The following is a 26,484-nucleotide window of genomic DNA, read 5'->3' on the forward strand; positions in this document are numbered from 1 at the left end:
TCATCTTTTCCCCCAATTCATGTTATCCCTTTTCTCACATACTTTGCAGCTGCCTTTTCCTTTCTTTTCTCCCTCTCTCTCTTTTTTTTTCCTTCTACTTTGCTCTTCTAATCTGTTTTAATTCTTTCTTTCTTTACCTCATTATTCCTTTGTTTTTGGTTTTGTTTTGTTTTTGGCCTTCTGTCTCCCCCTTCCCTCTCTTTCCACTCTTAAGCTCCTCCTGTCTATGGGCCAACCTATTCCCCACCTATCATCTTGTTTCTCTCTTTTATCTTTCCTTTTTTCTCCCACTCTTTCTCAGCTCCTCTCAACAATGAAGTTACTCACTGTTTGTGGGGGAAGCATCTGGCCCTTGTTGGCTCTTGTTCTCTCTCCTTTGTTCTGAATACTCTTTTGTTATAAACACAACAACAGAAAAGCACAAAATCATCTTTCAAGGCAAACACTGCATAATAATTCTCCTTGTCTGTTCTCCTCTTATCTCTGAAGATTTTGTTCTCCACACAAAATAGAAAGAAACACAAGAAAGGATTCACTAAAATTATTTGGAATTTTTATGCAGAACTAAGGAATGGTGAGGAACTTGAGGGAAAAAGGAGACTGGAAAGCGCTTCATCTCATGGGGCAGCCCCACTGAGCTGAAAACTGGGCAGATGCGAAAAAGCAGTTAGTGTAAGGTCAAATGTAGCTTGCCAGGAGCTTGGACAGCAGAGTGATGATGCTGTGCTTGATCAGTTCAAGCTGACCGGACCCTGTTCCCATTAATTACATCATATCATATTTCATTTTATTTTATTAGCACAGTTTTCTGTGTCTTCTCCCATTTGTCCCTTGAGCCAAGGCTTTGTGTATACAAAATTTGTCAAAGAACTGTACCTGTTGGAGCTCCACTGACGTTCTCAAAAAGCCACGGCAAGGTGGCTTCTGTGGGATCACTTTCCAGGTCCAACCTCTAGGATAAATGAAGATAAGAACGGGCTTGCTAGTTGTTAGGACTCTCTTAATTCTGAATTCTCTGATAAAAGTAGTTTTTCATGGAAAATGTAGGTTTTCTGGAAATGAAACATTAGTTGGCATGCACTATTTTAGAAATATAAAAGTTCTCAAAGCTAAAATGAATGAAGCTTTTCAAGTTCAGTGAGTCCCAGTTCACATAGCTGGTAACACTACTGGTGTATCCTAGTGTGGGGCAACCAGCATGAAGTTCTGCCTGGTCCTTCACTTGAAAATCTGGCTGGCTGGCTACTGGTAACCTGCAGTGCGCCTCTATCCTTGTGCACATTGCATAATGTGCATAACTATTATATTCACAGAAACAGATTAAGTGTGTAGTTTAAGCTGGTGCGCTATCAGATAACTCTGCTAAGGAGGCATTAAGGTACTTCCCCCATAGCTACTCAACAGATGATCTTCATAGGAATAATCTGTCATGTGGGAGGTTCGTGTGTGTCCTAGGACAGAAACAAAACTGATATTTAGGAGGAACAGACTGTGATGCAAGCTTCAAATCTAAATATTTCAGTGCCAGCAGATGAATACAGACTGGAGGAAAATCAGCTGAAATGGGAGGGTGGGGTATTTTCCCCACATTTCTTAGGGAAATTTGGCTTTCAGTGATGGATTTTAATCTTGTGTCTCTTTTTTACTCCTTTTTACTCCAACAGTTCTGTAAAGATAATGAAATGTCACCGTGTTCTGCATTTGTGTCAGAGAAGCAAATTTCAGCTAAACTTGTATTGCTTCTAAATTGGACTGGCAGTGAAGTATGTGGTTAGATTAATATAATTTAATCAAATTTCAAGATTAGATTAACTTAATCTTCAAGTCTGGATTTCCCAGCACTTGCAATTGAGTCACGAGTCAGAGTCAAGAATAACAAGAATAACGTAGGAGTGATGCAATTCCAGAAGAATGTTTTTTTGTTTTGTTTTGTTTTGTTTTTCTTCTGTCCAGAGATTGCCTCTGAAATTTGCAGATGTTTTGAGCCTCTCCAAATATGGTAACTTTCCACATTAACCACTAACTGAATATATTCAGAGCTAATGCCAGGGTTTGAGACATCTGAGTGATCAGATTCAAGGTGGAGTTTGTTATGCTTGCAGATAAGTGGAAAACAAGCTAGGAGAAAAGAAAAATATATGTGAGCCAAGATCAGTCAGACAAAGAGTGTTAAGGAATTAGGACCAGATCTGGCAGCCTGGTAAAAGCAAGGCTACCAGGGCTCCTTGCTCCCAGGTGCAGCCACAAACAAGGCTGACTCTGTATTCTCAATAGTCACACGCATGAAAACATGCATATACACCACATATATACTTATATACATGACTGCTACACAGATCCACACAAACACACAGAGCAGTTACATGAACACAAAGAGCACTTCATTCTGTTCCACTCCCTGACTGAGCAGCATGGAAGTCCACTAGTGGGAAATATATATATAATGAGGTCCCTTCCAACCCCTACAATTCCGTGATTCTGTGATAATACATATAAATACATATATATGTGTGTGCGTACCAGGTAGCACACGAGCTGAGACGCTCAGTCTCCCTCTGGATCCCAGCCTCCACAGCTGCTGGCACCAAGGCCTCTCTGGGAGCTCTCTGGGATTTCCCCGGTCTCTCCAAAAAGCAAGTGCTCCTTTACAAACATCCTCCTCGCCAGCTCCCAGGCCACTTCAGGTGCTTACCAGCTGGCTCAGCTGCATCTTCAGTAGCGCTCACACACTCCCCTGCGCACCTGCACCTCACTCCAGGGGACCAGGGGTACGCGGGCTCCTGTGGCCCATGGTCCCTCTCCAGGAGCTGGCACCCCATGTACACACCCGAAGTGGAGAGCTCCTCACCCAGGAGAAGAGTTAGCGATTGGGGTTAATGGCACGTAAGGACAGAGCGTCCTGATGAGGCACAGAGAAAGCGTACCGGCCAGCCAGCCAGCGCTTTTACACGGGACAGAACCTTTCTTCTCCTCATCCCTCCGCTTTCCCGCGCTCCTTCCTCCCCAAATGGCCTCGATTCTTCCATTTCCCCACCTTTGACTACTTCCTTAACCTCCCATTACGAGTGCCGTGCGAACCCCAAGCGCTCCCCCCGCACCCTGCGTGCCCCTGTGCACGGCAGCACCGCCCTGCCCCGCTCTGAAGGGCGCCCCGGCACCTCTCATCCCGATGGCTTTCACACCCGGACAATGAGGCTGACGGCTCTCCGGGGGCAGGCCCGGCAGGGAGCCGCAGTGCCACATCCTCCCAGACCTTAATTTGCCTTCCCCCCCCTGCCGCGCGCCTGGGGATGGGCCTTTGATGGGCTGATGGCTGCCGTGATGGCCCCGGGAGCAGCCGGGGCGGGGGTTATTGTGTGTAACCCCCTCTCCCACCGCCGTTGTCTCCCGGTGCCCCTTGGTGGGTGTGAGGACAAGCTTTTATCACCTAGCCTAAGGGAGAGGAATGCGCGGTTTCCCCGTGTCCTTTTACACGGCGGTCCCGCTGTCGGCAGTACCGCTTCAACAACAACATCACAGAAAGCACCCGTGAGGGGACATTGTCACCTCATTCGCACTGCGCATTTCTGGTAGCCGGTCTGCGGTCAGGCGACCGTGAAAAAAAAAAAATAGCAGAAACGGAATTAAAAACGTCGACGTTCGAGTTCCTCAGAACTGGGTGACGAAGGGGACGGTGGGTCCCCGGACAGTTCTTCTTGTTTTGACGAAATGCCAGGTGCCGGCTTTCTCCCCAGCTTCGCTTCTACCCGAACCGCTCCCGCTTCCAAAATCTGGGCGATTCGGAATACAGCAAAACCCTGCGTTGTTTGACGAGGCCAATTTGATCCGGAGGGGTTACGGGCTTTGAGACCAAACGCAGCCACACCTCGTGCTTTGCCCCCGTGGTTTATAGGTGTGTAGTAAATATATATATATACATACACACACACACTTGTATATAACACAAAACAAGCTAAAACAGCCCAAATACCCAGAAGCGTCTCGCCCCCGAGGCGGGCCCCGGGCCCGCGGCCGCCCCCTCCCTGTGGCGTGGTGCCGCCCCGCCCCCGCCCCGCCGTGGAGCCCATAAAAGCGGGGCCGCCCGTGGGCCGCGGGCGTCGCAGTGGGCGGGGCCGGCAGCGGAGGAGCGGAGCGGGGCCGGCGTTCCGTTAGGCGCGGGGCGAGCGGGCGCTGGGAGCCGTTTGCCGCCCGAGATGGCCGACAAGAAGGTGGGCGCCGCTCGGTGCGGGGTGGGCGGCTCGGAGAAACGGCCCCGTCTGCCGGGAAGGGAGCGGCGGCGGGCGTGTTGGGGAAGGCTTGGTTTATTTATTTGGGAAAGGCTGCGTTTTTATCATTTTTTAATATTTTTTTTTTTTCGGGGGGGGGGTAGTGTGTTTGTGAAAGCCGGTTGATTTTTATTTTATTTTGGGGGGTGAGGGGGGGGAGCGAGGATTGATTCGCCGCCGTGCGCGTGTCCCCGCGTGACGCTCCCCGCGGTTAATTGGTATCGATGCAATTAACGTGCGCCCGGCTGGTCCCGGGGCTGCCGGCCGGAGGGGGGGTGGTGGCCAGACGGGGGCTGCCCGTGAAGGGGCCCCGGTGGCGGTGCCGCGGCCGGCGTTAAAACCGTTACTCGGCTCCGAGAAGCGAGCAGCACGGGTCGGTTCCTCCTTTCCCCTCCGGGGGCCTGTAGCGGGTGGGCGCCGCGTCCGGGGGCAGGGTGGGGAAGGGGAGCGGCGGATCGGTGCCTGCGCCCGGGGCAGGGTGCGGAGGGGTGGCTCCGGTAACGGGAACGCCGCGCTGAGGGAGGCCGCGGGCCCCCAGCGCCATGTTGGTGAGAGCGGTGGGCAGGGTGGGAGGATGAGGAGGGGAAGGAGCGAGCATCCCGCCAAGGTCGCTCGGGTCTCGTCCAGGCATCCCGGGGAGGACTCAACAAGCTGTGCTGCTCGGAGGCTGCGGCGAAGGGGACGGGAGTTACGGTGCCTGTGGTCGGAGGGGAGGGGTGGCGGTTTGAGTTCTCCGCCGGCGTGTAGACCTCAGCCTTGGTTGGGGTGGGTGTAGCTGTACTATTTCTGATCTCCGCTCGCGTTTTGGGAAGCGAGGCACTGCGAGCAGTAACAAACGATCCATACATTAGCTCATGGTCTGGCTGGCTGGGGAGGCTGGGTCAGGCCATGTGATGTCTTGGGTGGTGTGACGCTGGGCAGGAGATGGAGGCGAATAAGCGCCAGCGCTCCAGAAAATGCATTACGAAAGGTGGTAGTAGAACCGACCTCGTAACTAGCTTATGTAGGCGCCATGTGGGCAAGATGTGCCTCCAGAGCAGTTACCCTGTAGACCCTGCTGCACCCAGAAGAAAAAGGTCGAGCATGACCTCTATGACAAAGCAGAGCCGTGAGGGGGAAGATTCTCTTCTGTTGAGTCATTGTGTTGGAAGCGTGGACAGCTGGGCTTTGTCATCCCCTTCGGTGTACCAGCTAAGGGGCACCTAGCCTGGAGTCCTAAAAGCGCTTAGGTGTCTTAACGGCCTTTTATTGGCATCCACGTGCTTTGGAAGAGCTGTGTCCTTGTGGCTTTGTGCCACAATTCGTCCTCTAAAACGAGGGGAGCGGTCACAGGGTGGCAGAGAAAAGGCTTGGATCCTCTGGGGTGTGTTCAGGTGTGAATTGTACCATGGGAATCATCTGCCCCATGCAAGAATATAGGATCTTGTGTCCTCTGCCTGCAGCATTAACCTTAGTAGGAAGCGACCTCAAACTGAGATATTTAAATGATGTAGGCAGGGGAAGCCATGCATGAGAGCAGTTCCCTTAATTTCTGCTTGCTGAGGCCTAGCTGGTAGCTTTGTGGGAGCGTGCAGGCCAGAAGCACCTACATGCCTGGCTTAAAAGATTGGTAAAGGGTAGTGTGAGCGCTGGCAGCCTTGGGAACTGCTGCTTCTGGAGCGAGCTGGAAAATGAGAAACTGGAGGAACTGTGACAGTAGGCCTCATGGCCTCGCATCTCTGCCCTGCCAGCCTTAGGAGAATAATTGGAAAGTCTTGGGAAGGGAAGGGGGGGACTGTTAAAACTTCTAGAAAAGCTTACGGTCCCTCTTGAGACAAGCGTGTGCTTTTAAATAGTGCCAAATTAAGCACTGGCTGGGTAAGTTCCAACTCCTGAGTCACTTGTTCCCCCCTGCCTCCCTAACAGAGCTGGCTTAAATGTTGGATTTTTTTTTTAAAGGAAAATGTTAGATGCTTTTTACTGACAGTTTAATTTCTCAGTCTATGGGACTTGTGCAGGTTGGAGCTGTTTCCTTTATGGCTGTGAGGGCTCAGCAGTTTTTGAATTCTAATAAATAAAATTTACATGCCCTCAAATTCCAGGGTCTGTGCTTTGTTTTTTGTTTTTTTTTGTTTGTTTGTTTTTTAAATAAACAAAAAAACCTCAAGTATTGACTCAGTGTCAAGACAAATAAAGGGAGAAGGTTGGCAGCCTAGGCTCCTGTGCTTATGTGCCTTGGGGCAGGGTTGGGAAGTTCTAGCCTGGGAAAAGCAGACCTGCTGCTGAAGAGTGCAAGTTTTAACTTTTGAGTGACTGCCAGTGTAGATCTGGTGCAGACCTGAGAATGTATTGGGGGGGGGGGGGGGAGAAGGGGGCAGTGGCTTTCTCAGTTGGCATGAGGAAGAGTCTGACCCTTGTTTCATGATCAGCAAAATCTCTTCTATAAAGCAGATCAGCCCAAAATAACAGCCACTAATGGAGCCAGTGTATTCATTATTAATGAGCTGAGAATAGTTGAATGTCAGGATTTATAAACGTTGGTCAGGCCTTTCTTGTAGTCACCAAACTTTGCTGTCCAGTTGCATGTCTGTTTCCAGGGTCTCTGTTACTGGTGCATACCCTTGCTAGATAAAACCATGTTCCCATAGCGCCAGGTACAGCTGCATCTTCTGTTTGTGCTCAAGTTGTGTAGAAAGCACAAATAAATTAACCAAACAATTGTCTCTTCCTTCAGAAAATTACTGCACCCCTTATCTATGCTGTTACTATTGCTGCTATTGGATCTCTCCAATTTGGGTACAACACTGGTGTCATCAATGCTCCTGAGAAGGTAAGCGGGAGGATGGGTGAAGTGGGGAAAAACACAGGTATGAGGCTGATGAAAAGAAAAAGGCATAGAATGGTGGGGGGAGCTGTCTGTCAAGCAGCTAACAGTTTGGTTCTGGTTTTTGAATTCATGGAAGGAAGAGATTCAAAGGACAAGAAAGTTACTAGGAAGGAGAAAGCAGAGAGTATTAATTTGGAGTGCAGAATGTTGCCTAGATAAAGAAGGGTCCATCTGCCATTTTGTGGAACATCAGCCACTTCAGGGTTTGTCATTTTGTTAGCTAGCAGTTTTGACCCAACCCTCCTTCCCCTTTGGGCATGCGAGGAGAGGAAACATAATTTGCTTCTTCTACTTTAAATGCTGCCCTGTGCTACCCTGCTCTCCAATCTGTCACAAATTGAGTAACTATCTAGACTGTTGTACAGGTCAGGGGATGAGGCAGGATGTTCTGAGTCAGAATGAGCCAGCTGGGGCAGAAGGCAAGTAGTGAGCAGTGTACAGAAATGAGCTGAGAAGGTTGGTAGAGACTACAGTTGCTCTGGTTTCTCTCGGGGCCATCTCTCAGACTCCTTCAGTTCAAGTGCAAATTCAGTGCTTGTAAAAGGGTTGTGACTGGGGTATTCTGACAAAATCATATGTTTACACCATAAAAAAAAAAAGAAAAGATGAAGAAAATGAGAAATGTGGTTTTGTTGTACTAAGATGGTTCCTCTCTCTCAGGAACTGAGTCACTAATACCACATCCACCCCATCTCCAGGAATAGATGTCACATCACACGCTGGTGGGGGGGGTAGGCGCTGGGGGTGTCCCCTAGCTAATGTCCTGCTGCCCTCTGCTGGGGGCAGGCACTCTGAGGCTGCATCTCCTTCTTCTCCTCATTATCAAAGAGCATGCCTCAAACTGGAAATGAGAGTTATATCCGTTCTCATTCTGTTCCAAGGAACAATGAAGGATTGTTTTGTATAATGCTGCAGTTTTCAGGCTTGCCTCAGTGAAACTTCATGTCTCAAATTATTTCCATTGCAGAGAGCTGCTAGGTTTTTGCTGTTGCCATAAATGTTCCCCTCCATTCTCTGGTCATGCTTTTCTTGTTCCCTCTCACTCCCATCTCAACCTTAAAAAACATCAGCAGTGACTCAAATCAAGAAACATTCAGAACATAAAGCCACTTTCCTTAACCATCAATGCTTTCTGCTCAGCGAAGCAATCCCTCCCTCATCATTCTGCTACCAGTCTCTGAACTTTTTGTTGAATTTTTAGTTCCTCATTTTTCTATCTTGATCTTTGCTTTGGGTGCCGCCTTGACTTGCTGCATCCTTTTAATCTTTTGTCCTATTCTTGCTGCTTGACTCCATGAAAACAGAAGACTCCAGAAATATTCTCCCCGTACCCAGTGCAAAATGCCTCTCACAGGATTGTAACCCACTTTACCCCCCTGGTTTCTCTTGCAGATCATCCAGGCCTTCTTCAACAGAACTTTGTCCCAACGGAGTGGAGAGGCTGTCTCTCCAGAGCTTCTCACCTCATTATGGTCCCTTTCTGTGGCTATATTCTCAGTAGGAGGTATGATCGGCTCCTTCTCAGTCAGCCTTTTCGTCAATCGATTTGGCAGGTAAGTTGGGAGGAGGGATCCAAGCCATTAGTGACTTAGCAGTGGAGTTCTGGGGAGGACGAAGGCAGAGGTGAGAGGAAGGGGGAGGTAGAATGCATGGGCTGTGAAAAGAAAGGAATGGTTGCAGGTCAAGGCAGGAGTTGAATGGGAATTACTGTTCTTTTCCTGCTCTCAAGATGAGGGTCATGGGTAGCTTTATCCTCCTCCCCGTGGTTTTCCCACTCTATTGCTAGTTAAAGCTCAGCCTTGTTATCTTTACCCTGGCAGGAGGAACTCCATGCTGCTGGTGAACATCTTGGCGTTTGCTGGTGGTGCTCTCATGGCCTTATCCAAGACTGCAAAGGCCGTGGAGATGCTGATCATTGGGCGCTTCATTATTGGCCTTTTCTGTGGTCTTTGCACTGGCTTTGTACCCATGTATATCAGTGAGGTCTCGCCCACCAGCCTCCGTGGAGCCTTTGGAACCCTCAACCAGCTGGGCATTGTTGTAGGCATCCTGGTGGCCCAGGTAGGCTTGACAAACTTGATCTTGTACTTAGGGGAAAGGTCAGGTGAGGGAGGGCTGTGTGGGACTGCGACCTTGTGAAGTGGGCTGCGTTTGCCATTGAGTACAATGTTTTGTCCTGTCGTACTTTGTGGCATAGAGGTAAGGAATTAGCAGATATAAAATCATCTTTTCTCTCCATTTCATGGGTAGATTTTTGGCCTGGAGGGAATCATGGGGACTGAAGCACTTTGGCCACTCCTTCTGGGGTTTACCGTCATCCCAGCAGTCCTGCAGTGTGTGGCTCTTCTTTTCTGCCCTGAGAGCCCCCGTTTCCTGTTGATCAACAAGATGGAGGAAGAGAAAGCACAAGCAGGTAAGAACTCATTTCTGAAGGGGCAGGGCTTTGTTGTGGCTCCTAGCCTGCCCTGAGCTTGAGTGGGAGGCTGGGATTGCCTTTAGAGCCTGTGGTAGACAAGGGTGTGATTCCCAGAGGGCACCAGACCTACCTTCCCATCCTTTAGATTGCACCAATGCCAGGAATTTTGAGAAGCCTGGCATCCCAACAGACTCTTGGTAGGATTAAGAAATTAGGAGTGGCAACTGGCCTGATGGGATGAAGCAGGACCTGCTGATGCAGCTGTCAGCTCCTCCTGAGTGTCAGGGAATAAACTGATGTTTAACAGTGAGCTTGGAGGGTTTCCTTCCCCTGCCACAGAGGGATGAAATCAGCTATGGAAAATGTATGAACAGAATTAGGGATCAAATGTAAGTTAGGAGCACAAATTACATGAACAGTGCCTGGGTTTGGTTTCCATGGTGATTGCAGCACCCTGAATTCTGGTTTGAAAAGATGAGCAACAGCTACGCGTAGAGGCTCTTTCCCACAAAGCAGGACCAAACACTGACTTGGCAGGCGATTCTGTCTTCCAAGTGTGCCCTCCCTGAAACAGCAGTGTAGGGGCTGGGGGAACCTCCTGTCTGTGCGAGTATTCTACCTTCCACTTCTGGATTTGTCCCTACAGTTCTCCAGAAGCTCCGTGGCACACAAGATGTGTCTCAAGACATCCTGGAGATGAAAGAAGAGAGTGCTAAAATGTCTCAGGAGAAGAAAGCAACTGTGCCAGAGCTCTTTCGTTCTCCAAACTATCGTCAAGCCATTATCATTGCCATAATTCTACAGCTGTCCCAGCAACTCTCAGGCATCAATGCTGTGAGTTATCTTTCTCTCTCATCTGTTGGGCCTCTGGCTATCCTTGTGGTTCAGGATAGTTGTGCACCACTGATTGTGACAGAACTAGGCTTGCAAAGACCTCTTTTGTGTCTTGACTGGAAAATACTTTTTGCATGTGATACTGCAAGAAATTGCTAAAATGAAACCAATTATATTGGCTTTCATTTTTCCCAGACACCATGGGAAGACATTGCAGCCGTGCATCAAGTGAATGAAACTTGACCGGAAGCATGCTGTTCTGTGCTCTTGAGTGCTTTTATACTGCTGAGTGCCTGTTGAGACTGTCTCATTAGGCAGAGAATGAGGAACACACTCATAAGGACTAGAACTGTGATGGTATCTGACTTCTGCTTCTTTTTGTAGGTATTCTATTATTCTACAGGGATTTTTGAACGAGCTGGTATTACACAGCCTGTGTATGCCACCATTGGAGCTGGTGTGGTAAACACAGTCTTCACTGTTGTATCGGTAAGTAGAACAGGTCCTTCTGAGAGAAATAACTTGTCTGCGTGTGATCTTTCGGGGGATGTGGTTGAAGATACCTAGCTGTGCTGTGGCAAAACAGTGGGCTAACCATTTGCATATAAAAGCAAAGAGTGCATTAAATGGGAGAAAAAAAGAAAAATCTCTTAAGAGAAAGGTAGTGAAGGGTGAGGAGTGCTTGAGGGGAAGAGGGAGATTGATGGAAAAAAGGCAGTAGCAAGAACTGGATAAATGTGTTGAAGAGAGAGCAGCCTGATAAACTGCACTGAGATCACTGCTGACACTGAGGACTACAGATAGATGAAAAAGAAGTAGTGCAGCTCACACTGACGGAGGAAGCCTCTTCTGTTCTTGCTGACAGTCACTGACTTTTCTTTCTGTCACATTTCCAGCTGTTCCTGGTGGAGCGTGCAGGACGCAGGACACTCCATCTAGTTGGTTTGGGTGGCATGGCTGTGTGTGCTGCTGTTATGACTATTGCTTTAGCTCTGAAGGTGAGTAATTGGTGTTTTTGTCCAGACTGACCCCAGTGGGGGACCTTTAGGACTACAGCTGTGTTAGAGGGCGGAGGTAGGGTGGAGCATGTGGTAGGGTAGGGGTACAGCATTCTTACTGGAACTGTGCTACTGTGTTCATAATACAACTATGAAAGTAGGCCGTGTTAATGGACATCGCATTATGCTGTGCCATGTTTGCTTCTCAAATTGAAGTTTATCGTGTTTTGTTCCCTTGCAGGACACTGTGGAGTGGATCAGATACATCAGCATTGTTGCTACTTTTGGCTTTGTAGCCCTTTTTGAGGTTGGCCCCGGTCCTATCCCTTGGTTTATTGTGGCAGAACTCTTCAGTCAGGGCCCTCGGCCTGCAGCCATGGCAGTGGCTGGTTGTTCTAACTGGACCTCTAATTTCCTGGTGGGAATGCTCTTCCCCTATGCAGAGGTAAGGATCTGCTTTGCAAAGTACTGCAAGTGTGCTGCAGCATTGGAATAGGTGTCAAGAGTGGTTGTAGAATCTCTACCCTTACCAGCCTGATCTCTTTGAAGTTGGCCCTGCTTTGGCCAGAGGGCTGGGATAATCTTTCATGGTGTTCTGGTTGTTGTTGATTTAGAGTGTGGCTAACCTTATGCCCTGCTTGGTTACTGCTTGTAGCCTAGAGCCATCTTAATTTAAAGGCTTTCCCTTTAAAAGCCTTTATTTTGGTCACTTCAAGAGTGTTAAAGCATTTCAGAAGCCTACGTCAACCTGATCTGTAGAAAAAGATCTTGTTTGAGGACAATTCAATAAAGGGTGTTGGAGTTTGGACATGTCAACAGAAAATGGCTTTGTATTTAGTCTTAAGATTTTCTGCAAATTAAAGCCGCCTGCTTTTGTTCTCATTACAGAAACTGTGTGGCCCCTATGTCTTCCTTATCTTCCTTGTTTTCCTGGTCATCTTTTTTGTCTTCACATACTTCAAAGTGCCAGAGACCAAGGGCAGGACATTTGAAGACATCTCCAGGGGCTTTGAAGGACAAGCAGAAACCAGCCCCACAACCTCATCACCTGTGGAGAAAAACCCCATGGTGGAGATGAACAGCATAGAACCTGACAAAGAAGTTGCCTAAGATTCATGACACACCCCTTCTTTGACTCTTACATTCTCAAAGAGTCATTAAAGGAATGAGCAAAGAAACCGTGAGAACTGGGACGATTTTTTTCCCCCTGACTGCTGCTATTGTCTTTGCACCCACATATTCCCCCCCCCCCCCCCCCCCCCCCCCCCAGCTATTCTGCCAGGCTTACCAGCGTTAAGCAAATCTGATATCAAATCTCATTGTCAAAATACTGGAAGGTGCCTGGCACTCTAGCAAAAATCTCATCTTCTCTGCCACAAACATCAGGTGAATGGACAACAGCTGGCAGTATCTTTGCTTTTCTCACCTGTAACTGCTATTTGGGATTAACATACTTGTGCACGCAGTGACCATAATGTAACTTAAATACTATTTTTGTAGTGAGTTAAAGTTACCCACTAAACAAGTCCCCTGCCCTTTGAGTCTACTCTGTATGTGTGTGTGCAGTGTGCACTGGAATTTAACAAGCCTACCAAAAAGCCATCTCCTAGCTTTTTCCTATCCAGTGTGCACTTTTTCAGCCTCAGGAAAAAGGGGACCAAGTTACATGCATATTTTTTTCCTGTTCTTTTATTTTTTGTATAGACAGACCGGGAACATACTTTTACTTAAGTTTATTTATTTGTATGTCACTTTGTAAATATTTATTTTTTTAATGGTGTACAAAAGTGTACAGATAAAGAAATCGAAAATGTTTAAGACATAGCTATTCTAATGGAAGATGCTGTAGACTTGAGGTGCAATAAAACTGTAAAGGAGAAATACAGTACCAAACAGTAAGACAGGTGTTTTAGATGGTAGATCAGAGCCAATTTTGCACATCACCTTTAAAAGTTATTTCTGCCCTTTGGAAAGAATCAAATAATTGATCAGTACTGGTGAGAAGACGTAAATTTGTTTATCAACCAAAATCCCTGTGTCATTTGGGATATTTTGAGTGGTGATTTTAAAATTTGTTCTGAAGTGCTACTTGGAAAGTGTGGTATTGCAGCAAGGGGATGTTGTTAGTTTATACATCAGTTAAGCATTTAAGTTAAGCATTAGGGATGACTGTGGGTGGTAACTGCAAACCAGAAGGTGAGTTTTTTTTTGCCTTGCCTTTTTGACTTCTCTGCTATATTCCAGTAGGCCAGGAAGTTTGAAAATTGCAGATTGTGAAACATCTTTGGAATATAGTTTTTAACCTCATACGACTTATGTGACAATTATAAATACGGAATGCACATAATGTAACTCTTGTAGACACAACTGGTCAGTTACAGCATGTGTAGGTTCATAGAGATGCAGGAGTAGACAGCAGAGCTACTGGAATGTTAGCTTAGTCTGAAAGGTCTACAGTACTCAGTCCACTGGTTGGTTGTAGGCCAAATGTTTTTGCCCCTTGTGTCCTCTGGAAGATCTGCATGATGTTGCAATGCCCACCGTTGTCCAGTGTGTTGTGTAGATGTGTGCAACTGTCTAATATTGCCTGTTAGATGGGATATGGCAGACAAAAATGGTACATTGTAAGTAACGGTCTTCCCTTTGTCTCATTGCTAGGCAATCAAGTGTATGTATATACACAGTTATCAAGCTATAGTTGCAAGCTATCACAGCTCATTTTAGGAAGGCAAAAAGCAATGCATGCAGTATCTTCTGTTATCAAGGGTTGGGACCGTTGCTTCTCTGACTGCAGTGTTCTGAGTCTGGGCCTGCACAAGCTATCTAAAAACTAGCAAAGGGGTAGCTACAGTTTCAAGCTCCTGTTCTTAGACCTGCATTTTCTGTGGTCTCAATCAAATTGAAGTCTACCTGCAAACTCACACTAGAGTTCATCACTGGACATCCTATAAAAGAAGCAGACCCCCAGATTTCAAGGTGGGTAAGAGGAAGAAAAAAGGCTCAAAGGCAGAAATGACAGCAAAATTGTGGTAGCATGGATAACCCAAACATTGACAACATTGTTTTAGAGCAGGTTAAAGTTCCCATCAAAGTATATTCTGGGAGTGCCTATGGCATTTTCTGAAACTAGTGATGAGATTTTTCACCTTCCCTTATGAGAAACAGTTGCAGAGATCAGTAAAATTTGCTGCTGTGAAATACTACCTGTGATGTTATTTAAAGTACTCCCACCTTTGCACAATGTTATCCTATTACATCCAATTTTCCCTTGCTTTCCATCAGCCTTCTCTATCAGGTATTTATTCTCAGAGGTATTATATGACTACCCTCACTTCCAACTTTCATATTTTGGCTCTGTTATACAGATTGTGCCCTTCCTTTAAGCCTCCAGCACTTGCAGAGATATTTCCATATGGACATCTGTGTTTTAGGAAATTCCCCCTACAGCTGTGCATAAGAGCATTCCCCACTTTGCATTAGAGATGTGTTGGCTTGGACCAAAATGTGTAGGTCTTCCTCACATGGTATCTCTTTGTTCTGTAATGGCATTGTGGATATTTTGGATGGTTTTTATAAGCTTATTGTGACTGTTTAATGTTTTTAAAATAAAAATTACAATCTAAATACCTGTTCTGGGTTTTATCTGTACCCTCTAGTTCTGTTTCCTACTACTTTATCCTAGGCTGCATCCTGTAATGTTCTAAGTTTCTGCTTGGTAATCTCTGGCTAGCCCAGCATCTTGGACTTGCTCTTTTGTTCTAGTGGTAATGGCTGCTTCATGCTTACTACGTTAATGAATTCCCTTACTCCTTTTTCTTAGTAGTTAAGGATGTGTTTCTCTGATTCTTGTTAGCCCAAATCCCCTAAGCAGGGCCTTCAGTGGTAATTCGCCAGTTTTTCTCAATAACAACTGGAGAGGAGAGTGGTTGGAGGTTAGAAATGCCTCCCTCCTTCTGGCAAGGGTCCTTTATGCCCCACTCTGGTTTTACCTGTGTAAACACTGTTTTAAGCACTGTTCCACAGTGGGTATGTGGAAGGAGCAGAGGGTGGCAAAGAATTAACCTCACTGCCTGGGGAGAGGCCACTTGTCAGAAACTGCTCCCTTGGCTCAGGGGCAGTGGCATTCTTGACAGTGGCAAGTCTGTGCTGATCTCCACAGCTCTTGCATGTGGAGTACTGAGCACCCCACCTATTCCCATGAGGCAATAAGTTCCGGTTGTAGTGCAATTCTTTCTCCACCATACAGCCTGAGGGGTCTGTATCTGTTCCACGGAACTATAAACTAAGAACAGTTCATCAAAATGTATGGAGATAAAATCCTTCAGATGAAGAGGATGGAGGAAAGTGAGGAAAAAGGAAAACGAAGACAACACAAGATGTGTTAGAGCTAGAATCGGACTAGTTCAACCTGTCCGATGACAAGAGTCAGAAGACAGGCTGCACAAAGTGTGCACATCAAGTGGTTTGAGTGCTGGAAGGTGAGCTCTTCTTGGTTGAAATGTTCATCACATTAAACCAGTGTGTAGGCAGTTCTCATGACTGCCACAACCCCCCCACAAAAAAGTCATTCAGCTCTGAGAGGGGTCACAGGTGTCAGAGGTCAACTTGGACAGGTAAGTCTTTGAGACTGCACACAGAGATTTGTTTTGGCTCGCTAGGTGCATGTGATGCTCCAGAGACCTTCAAGGCATAGTGTAGGCCTCTAAAAATGGTTAGTCCCCAGAGCAGTGTGTGTGATTAAGGTTCAGCTGAAGTAGATGCTGTTGTGATACTATCCCCACATTATTTCTTGGGGGTACTCAGAGCTGGCGAAGTATCAGCTCTGGTGGGAAGCACAATACTCTAAATCTTTGTATCCCCCTCCCTAACTGGACCTGAAATGGAGCAAACGAAGGAAGACAACACAAAGGAATAGTGAGGTAATGGAAGAAGTGAAACTTTAATGAGAAATAAGTTCTGGAGAATCACTGAGGAATCACTGAGAGATCACTGGAGAACCCTTCTCAGAAACCATTGCTGAATAGATAAGAGAAGGTCCCTAAGGGTCACAGGTGAAGCTGCACTTACACCAACCACACCAAAGGTTTCTGTGCTATTTTACAAGCTGGAGCAAGATAAAGTGTGTCACGGCATCACTGCAAATATTTGTCACTTTTTGTGTGTTATTTCTGATGAATTCATTTGTATATGAGACAAGAAAACCAGTTTTTGTGAGAAGAAATGTGAAAACACAATTTATTGGAGCTAAATTTCACAGGTGTCTGCCCTCTGCACGTATCTTTGCATTTGATTTTATGTTCTGTTTTAAGTTCCAGACATCTTATTAGCTAGAGAGACCACGGGAATGCTCTTTCTCCTTTGGGAGGGCTCCAGGGTGAGAGCCCAAGCAGTGCTGCAGTCTTACCTCCAAGCAAAGCTGCTAAGCTTTGCTTTCTTCAGTGGATAAGATCATCAGAACTCCCAAAAGAAGGAATATTTGTCACTTTGTTGAGGGGATTGCTACATCATCAGTTTCGCTGGAGAGGAAGGAAGGTGCTGTGTACTGCATGGACAGTCTGCTGATGCTACTGTTGTGGGACCATGATGGAGGAGCAAGAGAAGGTACCGCTCTACAACGTTCTTTCCTGCTGTACACATAATCAAGAAGGTCCTGCCAACGGGTAGATCAAACACATATTGAGCTGCACAAAAAAGACACACCTCTATGACTCTCTTTTCCTTTTTTTCCCCCATTTGTTGTTGCTTATTGTTGTTGTTTGTTTGTTTTTGTGGACTAGACCAAGGACACAGTTCCAAGGTTTTCTTCATTTTGAGACTGACTAGATCTCCCTTTGATGATGCTTGAGATGCTTACTGGAAAACCTGATGTGCATGGCTCCTCTCTGTCATGCTTACTGTTTAACATTGTTTAACCTGGCCCTGTCTTTACAATGTGGGATACCAGACAAGACAATTGTCTTCACAGTATAATTCAGTGACATTAGGTTTGCTTAGATGAGAGAAGAAAATAGTTTTGTTTCTTAAAAATATATCTTGATAACACAATTAATTTGGTGCTACTTAAAAGCATGCAACCTTTAATGTAGGCAGGCTGTGTAACTTCTAAAACAATTTGCTTGCTGTGTTAGACCTTGATTCTACACTGTATACCAATAAAATACACAGTTTACATGAATTGTCTTCTGCTGCTCCAAGAGGCACAGCCTCAGCATGTCTGATAGACATATGACTGACCTGTTAGGTTTGTTTTCTGCTTGCATTGCACAACCATTTCTTCTTTAGCAAATGGTCACATGGAGCTGTGTGTGGCAGTCACATTGGTGCACCAGTCACTGTGACATCTAGCGTGGGACCACTGCAGATCATGTACTGACTGCACATGTACTGTAGCTTATGACTCATGGGCATAAGTTAATCAATTCTTGAGGTTAAAGGGAAATACAGGTGTCCTCTCTACAGTGAACACTCATGGGAAACTTTGCAGGTGAAACAAACAGCAATGTTAGAGCAACAGAGTTCCTAGCAGTGGGAAATAAACTCTTGGTCTGCAAAGTTTGGTTTCTGCTTTCTTGAAGGAGGGTGTCAAAAGCTAGGTACTTGATTGCCACAGCCAAGAAGAAAAAGTATCTGGTGTATGGTTTGTGGTTGTGAACAATTCAGCTGCACACAATCAGTGTTTTCTTGTTCAAAGTAGGGCATTAAAAGTACAAGCCAATCTACTAAAAGTATCTCTGTTTAAACCTACCTTTTCCTCTCTCTTCCAGTTTTTGAAATAACATAATCTGAAACAGTGTTCTTCTGTCTGTCCCTGGCTCCTTGGCAGTAGGCTGGCCAACCATGCAGATTCTGTCTGCTATCCCTCCTCTGCTACTTCCATTCCCCTTTTGCCCAGAGACCTCTTGTGTTCTTTCTCATTGTTGTCAGGAACATGGACTGGCTGCTAAAGGGACAGTGCATTACACATAGGGCTGTGAATCACAGTATCACTGCTGAAGGCAGCAGTCCCCTACAGCATGCACTTTTTGCTTCTTTATGCATCGGGATATTACAATTCTTCAGCCCTCAGAAGTCTCAAAAATAAATGCTCTCTAAAAGGATACGATTACCCAGTGAGGAGATGCGTTCTTCCTTATGCCACTGTCAAATTCGGGAGCAGGCAAAAATGGTAGCAGTATATAGCTGCACAGTCACTGTTTTAATCTTGTATCTAGGATTAAAGAACACTTCCATGGGAGACCTGAGAAAGGTTTTAGAGATCTCAGGCATAAACAGATGTGACAGTGAAAACCAGATGTGGTCTTGCTAAAACAAGAATTAAATACTCAGGGATGTTTGTTGTTTTTGTTGTGGTTGTTTGTTTTATTTTGTTTTTCTCTCTTCTTACAAAACTCTGGAGACTGAGGTGCTGATGACCTGTTGGAGAAGGTAGACAAGACATCATAACCTTTGCTACCATTCTCAGTGTAAACCCTCTGCTATTAGGGGTCAGTGCTGCAGGTGGCTTTACTATGACCAGTAGTCTCATAGACAAAGAGGGAGCAGTGACTCAGGGAATGAGGAGGGACTGGAAGGGAGTTTTTAGCAGCTGGGTCTGTGTTGATCATAAGGAATAAAATGTGTTTCTGGACGGAGAACTTGAGAGGGACAGGTGGTAGATTTATACGAGTGAATATACATTGAAAAGGACTTATAACCCCACTATGTCTCCTTCTCCCTATTTGCCTTCTCAAATCATTCCTCAAAAAATTCCTTCGGAACTGTCCTGCTACCTGAAGTTCCCCATTACCCTCATCACGCTAGGAATGGGAGCCATAAACGCCCTCCTCTCCATATTTCCTGTATATACCTTTAATGCTAGCTCCTCGTTCTCAGTAGATTGGGATGGAAACCAAAACAGGGAACCATAGGGCTTCCTTGCTATGGGGAATCAACAGTGACTTACTCTGTGAAGAAGTGACTTATTCTTTCTCAGGGGTTGGGAAATGGACCAATAACTGCTCTGGAGAACCATCTCCAGCTAGTCCAGATCCATACTAACCTGCAGACATGGACATACTGCAGTTTTCTCTTTTACCTCTCGAAGACTGATCCACCTTTCTAGTGTTGTTCTATCCTGTTCTGTGCCACAGTACATGGAAGAATGCTTAGGCAACCTTTATGGCCTTCTGTCTTAGCTCCTGCCTTCTACTCTGAGGCTTCCTGCCAGCTGATCCTCCATGGCCATCACCACACAGAGGAAGAGGCAGAGGAAACAAAGTCTATTCTATCTCCTACAACAAACTGTAGCTCAGTACATGCTGCCTCCCAGCAGTCTTTGTCTCTGTCACCATGCTCCATCCAAACCGGTCCTTTCATGCCCATCCAAGAGCACTCTGTGGTTACCAAAAGATGGCTGCCAAGAATACTGGGACGGTGGGAATAAAAAAAAAAACAAAACTATAGGCAGCTTTGGAGTAATGTGTGTACTGAAGGATAATCTTGTTCTATCAGTCAGATACAGGACTAGGGCATCTGTGGGTAAAGCAGAGCTTGAATTCTGAGAGCAGTTGGTGTTCAGCTGAGAGAAGGATGGGTAACACCAATGTGCTGGCAAATATATTGGGTAAGCAACAGTAGGGCGAGTTTGCTGGTTAAAAGCAGGCAGGAGCATCACAAGACATCAGTTGTCTGGAGCATGTGCACACCTCTGACAGGTGTAAGATTAGAGGCAAGGGAAACCTGGAGGAGACTGGATGGAGAGGGGTGATACGTGCTATTTTGAGTGCCACGAAATGCTGCGATGGTGTGTGTTTTCTCATCTGGGCTTTTACCCTGAGAGGCCTCATTTGAAGAAGGGATAACAGGGTGAAAGTTCAGGAAAACATAAGGAGGTAGTTCACCCAGGTCTGACTACGAGGTGGTGCTCTGCATGCCGGAGTCGAACTGAAACTGCTAACCTTGGCCTCTGGTTGTGCGAAAACCTCGCCAGCTTCAAGCAGGACAAGCTGACAGTGCCACCTCCTGGTCAGTGCCTGGAGCACCAGGAACTCGCTGGTTCTGCTGCTGATCTTGGGCAAACCACTTCCCCTCCTGGCGGCTGGATATTTTCATGAACAAGATGGTCCCAGGGAAGGCGGTGACCAGAGCTCATGCCCATCTAAATTAAACCTTGACATCGTCAAATAAAGGGTACAGAGCTACCCTCAGGTTGGCAGTTACTGCTGAAAGGAGAGGATGGACAAATATTGCCTGTGCCTTTCCAGGAGACTCCCACTGAGTTTCTGCAAACAGGCATGACACTTTTTCACTTCAATTCTTTTTACCATGGGACTCCCTGATCTGTCCTGGTCCCACCTCCACCTGTATTACTGTATTGTGTTCCCACAGAAACTGTACTTGCTTTGATAAATCATCACATTTTAACAGTGACCACTGATAAGGCAAATGGGTATGGTGAGAGAAGGTGGGCAGCCTTAGACAATTTCCAATAGGAACACAATAGCTGTGTTTTCACGAAGGCACGAATGCAATATCTTTAAGGTTGTGTCTTACCAGCCATGAGGCTTGATTGCAAGTGCCCCACAGGATGTGAGAAGGCAGCCTCTGCAAAAAGTTTTTCACATCCTGTAGAGTAGAAATTAGGATGCCCATTTTTCTGCAGAATGGGTTTTCGCAGGAAGCCAAGAAGAAATGTGACTAAACCACACAATTTTCACAGAGCAAGAACAGCTGGGATTTATTGTCAGCTACTTGCAGAAATAGCTCAGGGAAAACTGATAAATGCAGGCCTATTGATTGCCACAGCCAGGAAGAATGGGTGGACATATAAAATGCAGCTGGCTCAGCTAGACTAAAGCTTAACTGAGCAGTGTGTCAGAAGCAGCCTTTCCCTACACAAAAAGTATAAAGCTCTATCCTCAACCATTAGGTAATGCAAGACAAGGTCCTGAGAAAGAGAACTGTCCAAGACATATGCCAACAAAGCCCAGTCCTGACAGAAAACATGGTTGCTTTGAAATCTGCAAGGGCTCAGCCATCTCCGAAAAACTGTTACTGCAGAAATGTTGAACTAAATGTTTTTCAGCTTCCTTATTTCATGCCCCAGTCAAAAGCTTTTCAGAGTGAGCAGCATCAAGAGCACCTTTACTCTTTGACCTTTTTCTCATTCTGATACAGGAATAATATTCATGCTCATCATACATAGCTCATAGCCACCACAATCCAAAACAGGAGAGCAGGCAGGACACTAAAATCACTCACTGTAGGGGAAAGACCACAGTCCCCAGGGTGTCCTTCCTAGACTGAAGCCAAAAAGTGATCCAGGAATGGGCACACCCAAAGAAACTCTCCTTGGCAGCAGATATACAGACGTCAGGTGTATGTGCTTGTGCAGTGTCCTGACACCAAGGAGTCTGTGGAAGCACAGCACAGCTTTTAGTTCATCATCCCCTGCTGTTGTCTGCTGTGGAAGGGCAAGTTGGTGAAACAGAGGCACCAAGGGAAGTGGTTTATACTGTTCCTGGTGCCAGCGCCAGGGGCTGCAGGAGGTGTGTGGTGGCTGAGAAGCTCTGGGAGCCAAAGGTGCCATGTGCCCTGCTACCAGGCTCCTAGAACTGTCTGCACCCTAGAAGGTTTTGGAGCATGGCCATGAGGACCACATATCTGATGTGTGGTTTGTGGGTGCGAATAATTCAGTTGCATAGGTACGGTGTGCTTGATTCTCTCCAGCAGTGTAGTGACAAGGTGCAAAATGTCCGTACAGCCAGCCAGCTCTCATGACGCAGCCTAGGGAGGTCTTCTGAGATCAGCATTATTGATCGCAAAACGCAGACCTTCATGGGAAAGTAGGGCAAAAGCTGAATCACTGCACAGCCTCGCACCTGTGCCTGGCCATGCAGTAGAGAGAATCAACATTTTCACCAGCTTCGCTGATGACTTACCTCCCACACCACGCCCTGTGGGGATCTGCATGGCAAAGAGGTCACAAATTTTGCTAACCTCCTCTCCTCCTCCCAACATGTAGTGGCTTTTCTTGCTCTTCACAGGCTCCTCACATATACATCTCTCAGCTTATACCTTTGAGAATTACTGTCCACTTTCACGTGGCTGACGTCTCCTCCCAACTTTAGGAAGGACAGGTATGGATGAACTGAAAGTATGGATGAAGGTATGGCAAGCCTCCTTGTGGAGGTTGGCTTGCATTACCTATCTGGCTCTGGGCTCTCTCTTGTAACTCAAGGACTTTCTTGTGACCTTGACCTTCACATGGTCCTTCCCTCTACCACGTGGCATTTTCTGATGCCCCCATTTCCCCTGTAGCTCCTTCTGTCTCTGTCGTGTTGTTGGATCTGCCTCTATACCAGCAGAACTGAGAGTGACCCAATCCCTTACACCTCTGGGAGCCTCTCCATATTTTCCCTGATATTTCAGCCCATTCCTCCTGCTCTACCCCACTTCTCTGTGGGGATATTACATCAATGAAGACTGCATGATGACCACGACCCGAGGGTGCTCCTAGTGCCTCCTCTGTGCACACCAAGTACTCCTGGAGAGCCAGGCCACCCCTCGAGCACTGCCGCTGCTGGGGTGAGGATGTGGTGGTGCAGGGAGGCCAGCAGGCCGCGGCCTCCCTGGGGAGTGGGGACACCTGAGGGCTTTGCTTTCTGTGGTCATCCCAGAAGATTTTTGCATCGTGCCTTTGCTGCTGTGAGCAAAAGGTATTCCTTCACGCACGTCCCAGCATGAGTAATGCAGCCTTTTAAAAGCTCTCCTGCCTTTTTCATGCTGATATTTCCACTGGCTGCCTGCCTACCACTGTGTTGTCTTCCCAGCAAGTTAACATTACCTCCCCCAAAAACGATTGCCTTTGGGCCATGAATTACGTTCTTCCTCCCAGGGTGTCTCATTCTTGCTAGAGCGCAGCAGCCACATGGAAAGACCAGATACCATGTGCCCTCAGTGGAGGGTGCTGACTGTGCTACCCTCTCTGTAGCATGGAAACATGCCTGGTTTTTTTTTGGCAACACACTAGGAGCATGTATGTCTCCCAGGTGTCTCGCCAGTAGCGACTACTCCATATAGATGGTTGTCAACCACTCACCCACAAATTTTCATTGCAAAGTTTAGATTAATCTGCACTGCAATTATCAGTAACGTTTTCTTAGACCACCTGAGGGCTCAAAGAAGCAAATCTTGACTGCCCACACCAAAACACAGGGCTGCTCTGAAATATGAACCCCAAGCCACCCTTCCTCAAAACATCCAACGCATACACACAGTGCCCCACCGCCCTCAAAACAAAACAAAACAACAAAAAAACAAACCAAACCAAAACAACAACAAAACACTCTAATTCACAACCCAGAACATAACACTGCTCAGCAGCACTTCTGTGCCACCCCCCACCCCACCCCAATATACGCCTGAGCCACAACTACAGCCTTCAGGGATCAGTGGATTTTTCTACAGAGTTGATGATCTGCTCCTGTTTGCCCAGCAGAACTTACACAGCTCACAGGAAGGAATCAGACCAATTAATAACATTGCCTATCAAGATGCAGCAATGATGTGACTGGCAAAGCTTGTTGGAGGATCATCCAACATAACTGTTGGTAATGGTGACGAGAGAGAGGGCCAGACCTGGCCCATCTCTGTTCCAGACTGGGAGGGTACATAAGTGAGATTGTGAAGACCTGACAACTAAAGTGACATGCAATCTTATTTACTTTAATCACTGCCCCGTCTCTGTCTGCCAGTTCAGCCCTTTCCACCCGTCCTCACCTTTTTTATGGGAAAGGCAACCTGAGAGGAGCTGGCAGTGGGAACGCCTTCAGGAAAAAAAAAACTCCTCCTAAGTGTAAACAGAGATTAGATACACAGATTGCTGAGAAGCAGAGAGGATGAGGTGCTGCAGTTCTGTTCTGAATTTGCCAAGCAAGTATGTTTGGCAGAGAAAAGCTGTTTGTCTTTTTTTTTAACACTCCTGTGCCTGCTGCTCTTCCCTGGGACCTCCCCCTCCCTCTCGTTTTGTAGGGCAAACACAAAACAGAATGTAGCCTTCTTTGCATAATCTCACCGTAACCGTGTATAACACCATCCTTTAGTTCTAAAACTAAAGTTTTATGCATTGACAACCTGATGTTTCTGCCTAGCCAAGGTGTGGCCAGTGCTGCACAACAACAGGCCCTTCACTGAGCCTGTATGTTGCCTCAGTTTCCCCATCCACGAAAATGAGACGATATGGATCTTTGTCAAGTGCTTGCATGCCTGCAAAAGTCAAGCTGTTGCTTGAATTGGGTATACCTCAGCTAGTAAACACGCATCTCTTCTGCTTCTCTCTTTTTTTTTTTCTTTCTTTCATGCTGTGCTTTCTACATATCTCCCTTTGATATTTACTTACCTCTGGGATTCTTTCTCCCCAGGTGCATGACTAGCTCTCATTTTTTGCTTCTTCCTCCCTGCTCAAGCAAGATAGGTTCCTTTTACATTATTTCTTTGTTCTCTGTGGTATTTGCAACACCCTCCCAGCCTTGTATCACCTGTGAATTCCATTCCTCCTGGTTGTGTTTTCCCTGTCTCTGCAGCACCTAGAATGACGCAGCCTTTTGTGCTGTTGCTGCTGTAATTGAACCTGATGCTTGAAAGGAGAAGAAAAGGTTGGAGTAAACTGCCCTGATGATTCAACCCTCGGGCTGAGTGATTTGCTTCTTTGATATCATCCCCTTGATCAGAGCTCTGCTATGTTATCTCTGTTTGTCTGGGGAGAGTTAATTCCTGGCACATTTGGGCTGGTGGAATCCCAGATACCAGAGCTGGTAACTGGAAAAGGAGCAGGCTGCATTCTTCTCCCACTCCTAGATACGTCAGAAGAGTCTGTGAGGTTAGATGTTCCAGCGCTCATTAGTCCCTTAAGAGAGTCTTCATCTGCGTTTAATGTAATTGAGAAAGCTCTAACTTTCTTCCACCTGCCAAAATCCATCACCTGCTATCCCTGTAATTTAATCCCTTGCAGAGGTGTCCCAACATAGTTTCCTCTTCTTCCTGCCTTGTTCTATGGACAGAGTTCCCTATCGACTCATCACTATTCGCATGCCTTTTGCTCACAAGATATTTAGGAGTTTATGAGTACTCTCGCTGATCCACTAATCACAAAGCATGATGGATGACTACCATGAAAAGAGCATTGAAAGCCTAGCTTGAAACTAGCCTAACAGCCTAGTCTAGGTCAAAAGCCTAGGATTTAGCCTAAGTTTAAAGCCTAATATCGATCAGATCGGCAGATGAATGGGAGGGGTTCCCAGGTGTTGACGTCTGAGCTGGAAGAATGTCTGTGTACACCCACAGTCCTGCGAACTGGGCTTAGGTGGGAGTTCTTTGGCTGAATTGCCTAGGAACAGGTGTAGGGGTGTAATCACACAGAGACCACATCTGCCTAGGACCAAGTGAGATATCCAATGGCAGGGGAGGATTTTGTAATGTGTGCATTTTGTAGTACATTAAACAGTTAAGAATGATTTGAGATTTCAAGATCTCAGGCAGCTGGGTGCCATGGCAATAACCACCATTAAAAATCTTCATAGCATTTGATAAAGAGAAGGGAAAACAGCTAAAGTACTGGAAAAAAAAAAAGTATTTGAAAATTCCTCATCCCCTTAATTTTTAAGAAGAAAATATATGAGAGAGAGCATTAATGATAGTTAAGATTCATTCTTCTAGAGGATTTAGTCATGGTGGACCTGGACCATAAACTTGTTTTTACTGGATGTGCAAACTTGAAAGACTAAACACACTCTGAACTGGGAGAGGAAGAGCAACAAAGAAGGAAAGTGCACCTTTCATTTCTGATGCTGGGCACTTGCACCGCTTTCCGCTGCTAGAGGATATATGATATGAACAGGCACTCTTGGAACTGGAAAACACAGAGCAGTATTAGGCTGGCTGAGAACTTGCTGTTACCTCACACTGCCCATAAGCTCATAGCCATATAGTCAGAAAAATTTCCTTGGCCAGTAGCCATGGATGTGTTTTAAGCATCATGTTTGATGTCCACAGAATGTGGACAGAAAAAGGTTTGTTCAGTATGAGTGAGAGCAGGGAAATAATGCTCTACTTTTCAAGAGGTGTTGG

At 46.3% G+C, this 26,484-nt stretch overlaps 1 protein-coding gene across 1 annotated transcript; it reads left to right on the plus strand.

Annotated features, from left to right (window-relative positions):
• The first annotated feature begins 4,053 nt into the window (after window positions 1-4,053).
• LOC308189804 (solute carrier family 2, facilitated glucose transporter member 3) lies at window positions 4,054-15,003 on the plus strand. The gene is made up of 10 exons (XM_080580297.1): window positions 4,054-4,208; window positions 6,979-7,074; window positions 8,524-8,684; window positions 8,952-9,192; window positions 9,382-9,544; window positions 10,194-10,381; window positions 10,766-10,870; window positions 11,278-11,379; window positions 11,621-11,824; window positions 12,268-15,003. Exons 1-10 carry the CDS (start codon window positions 4,194-4,196, stop codon window positions 12,487-12,489), a joined length of 1,497 nt encoding a protein of 498 aa, XP_080436423.1. The 5' UTR covers window positions 4,054-4,193; the 3' UTR covers window positions 12,490-15,003.
• The last annotated feature ends 11,481 nt before the right edge of the window (window positions 15,004-26,484 follow it).

The sequence above is a fragment of the Anser brachyrhynchus genome, assembly GCF_964034855.1.
Source record: "Anser brachyrhynchus genome assembly, chromosome: 1".
NCBI classification, from domain to species: Eukaryota; Metazoa; Chordata; class Aves; order Anseriformes; family Anatidae; genus Anser; species Anser brachyrhynchus.

What these genes read in the sequence shown, in the direction of transcription:
- LOC308189804 (XM_080580297.1), top strand. An exon ending in AACTCTCAGGCATCAATGCT is followed by an intron (nt 10,382 to 10,765) that starts GTGAGTTATCTT and finishes TTCTTTTTGTAG; the next exon opens with GTATTCTATTATTCTACAGG. An exon ending in CAGTCTTCACTGTTGTATCG is followed by an intron (nt 10,871 to 11,277) that starts GTAAGTAGAACA and finishes TCACATTTCCAG; the next exon opens with CTGTTCCTGGTGGAGCGTGC.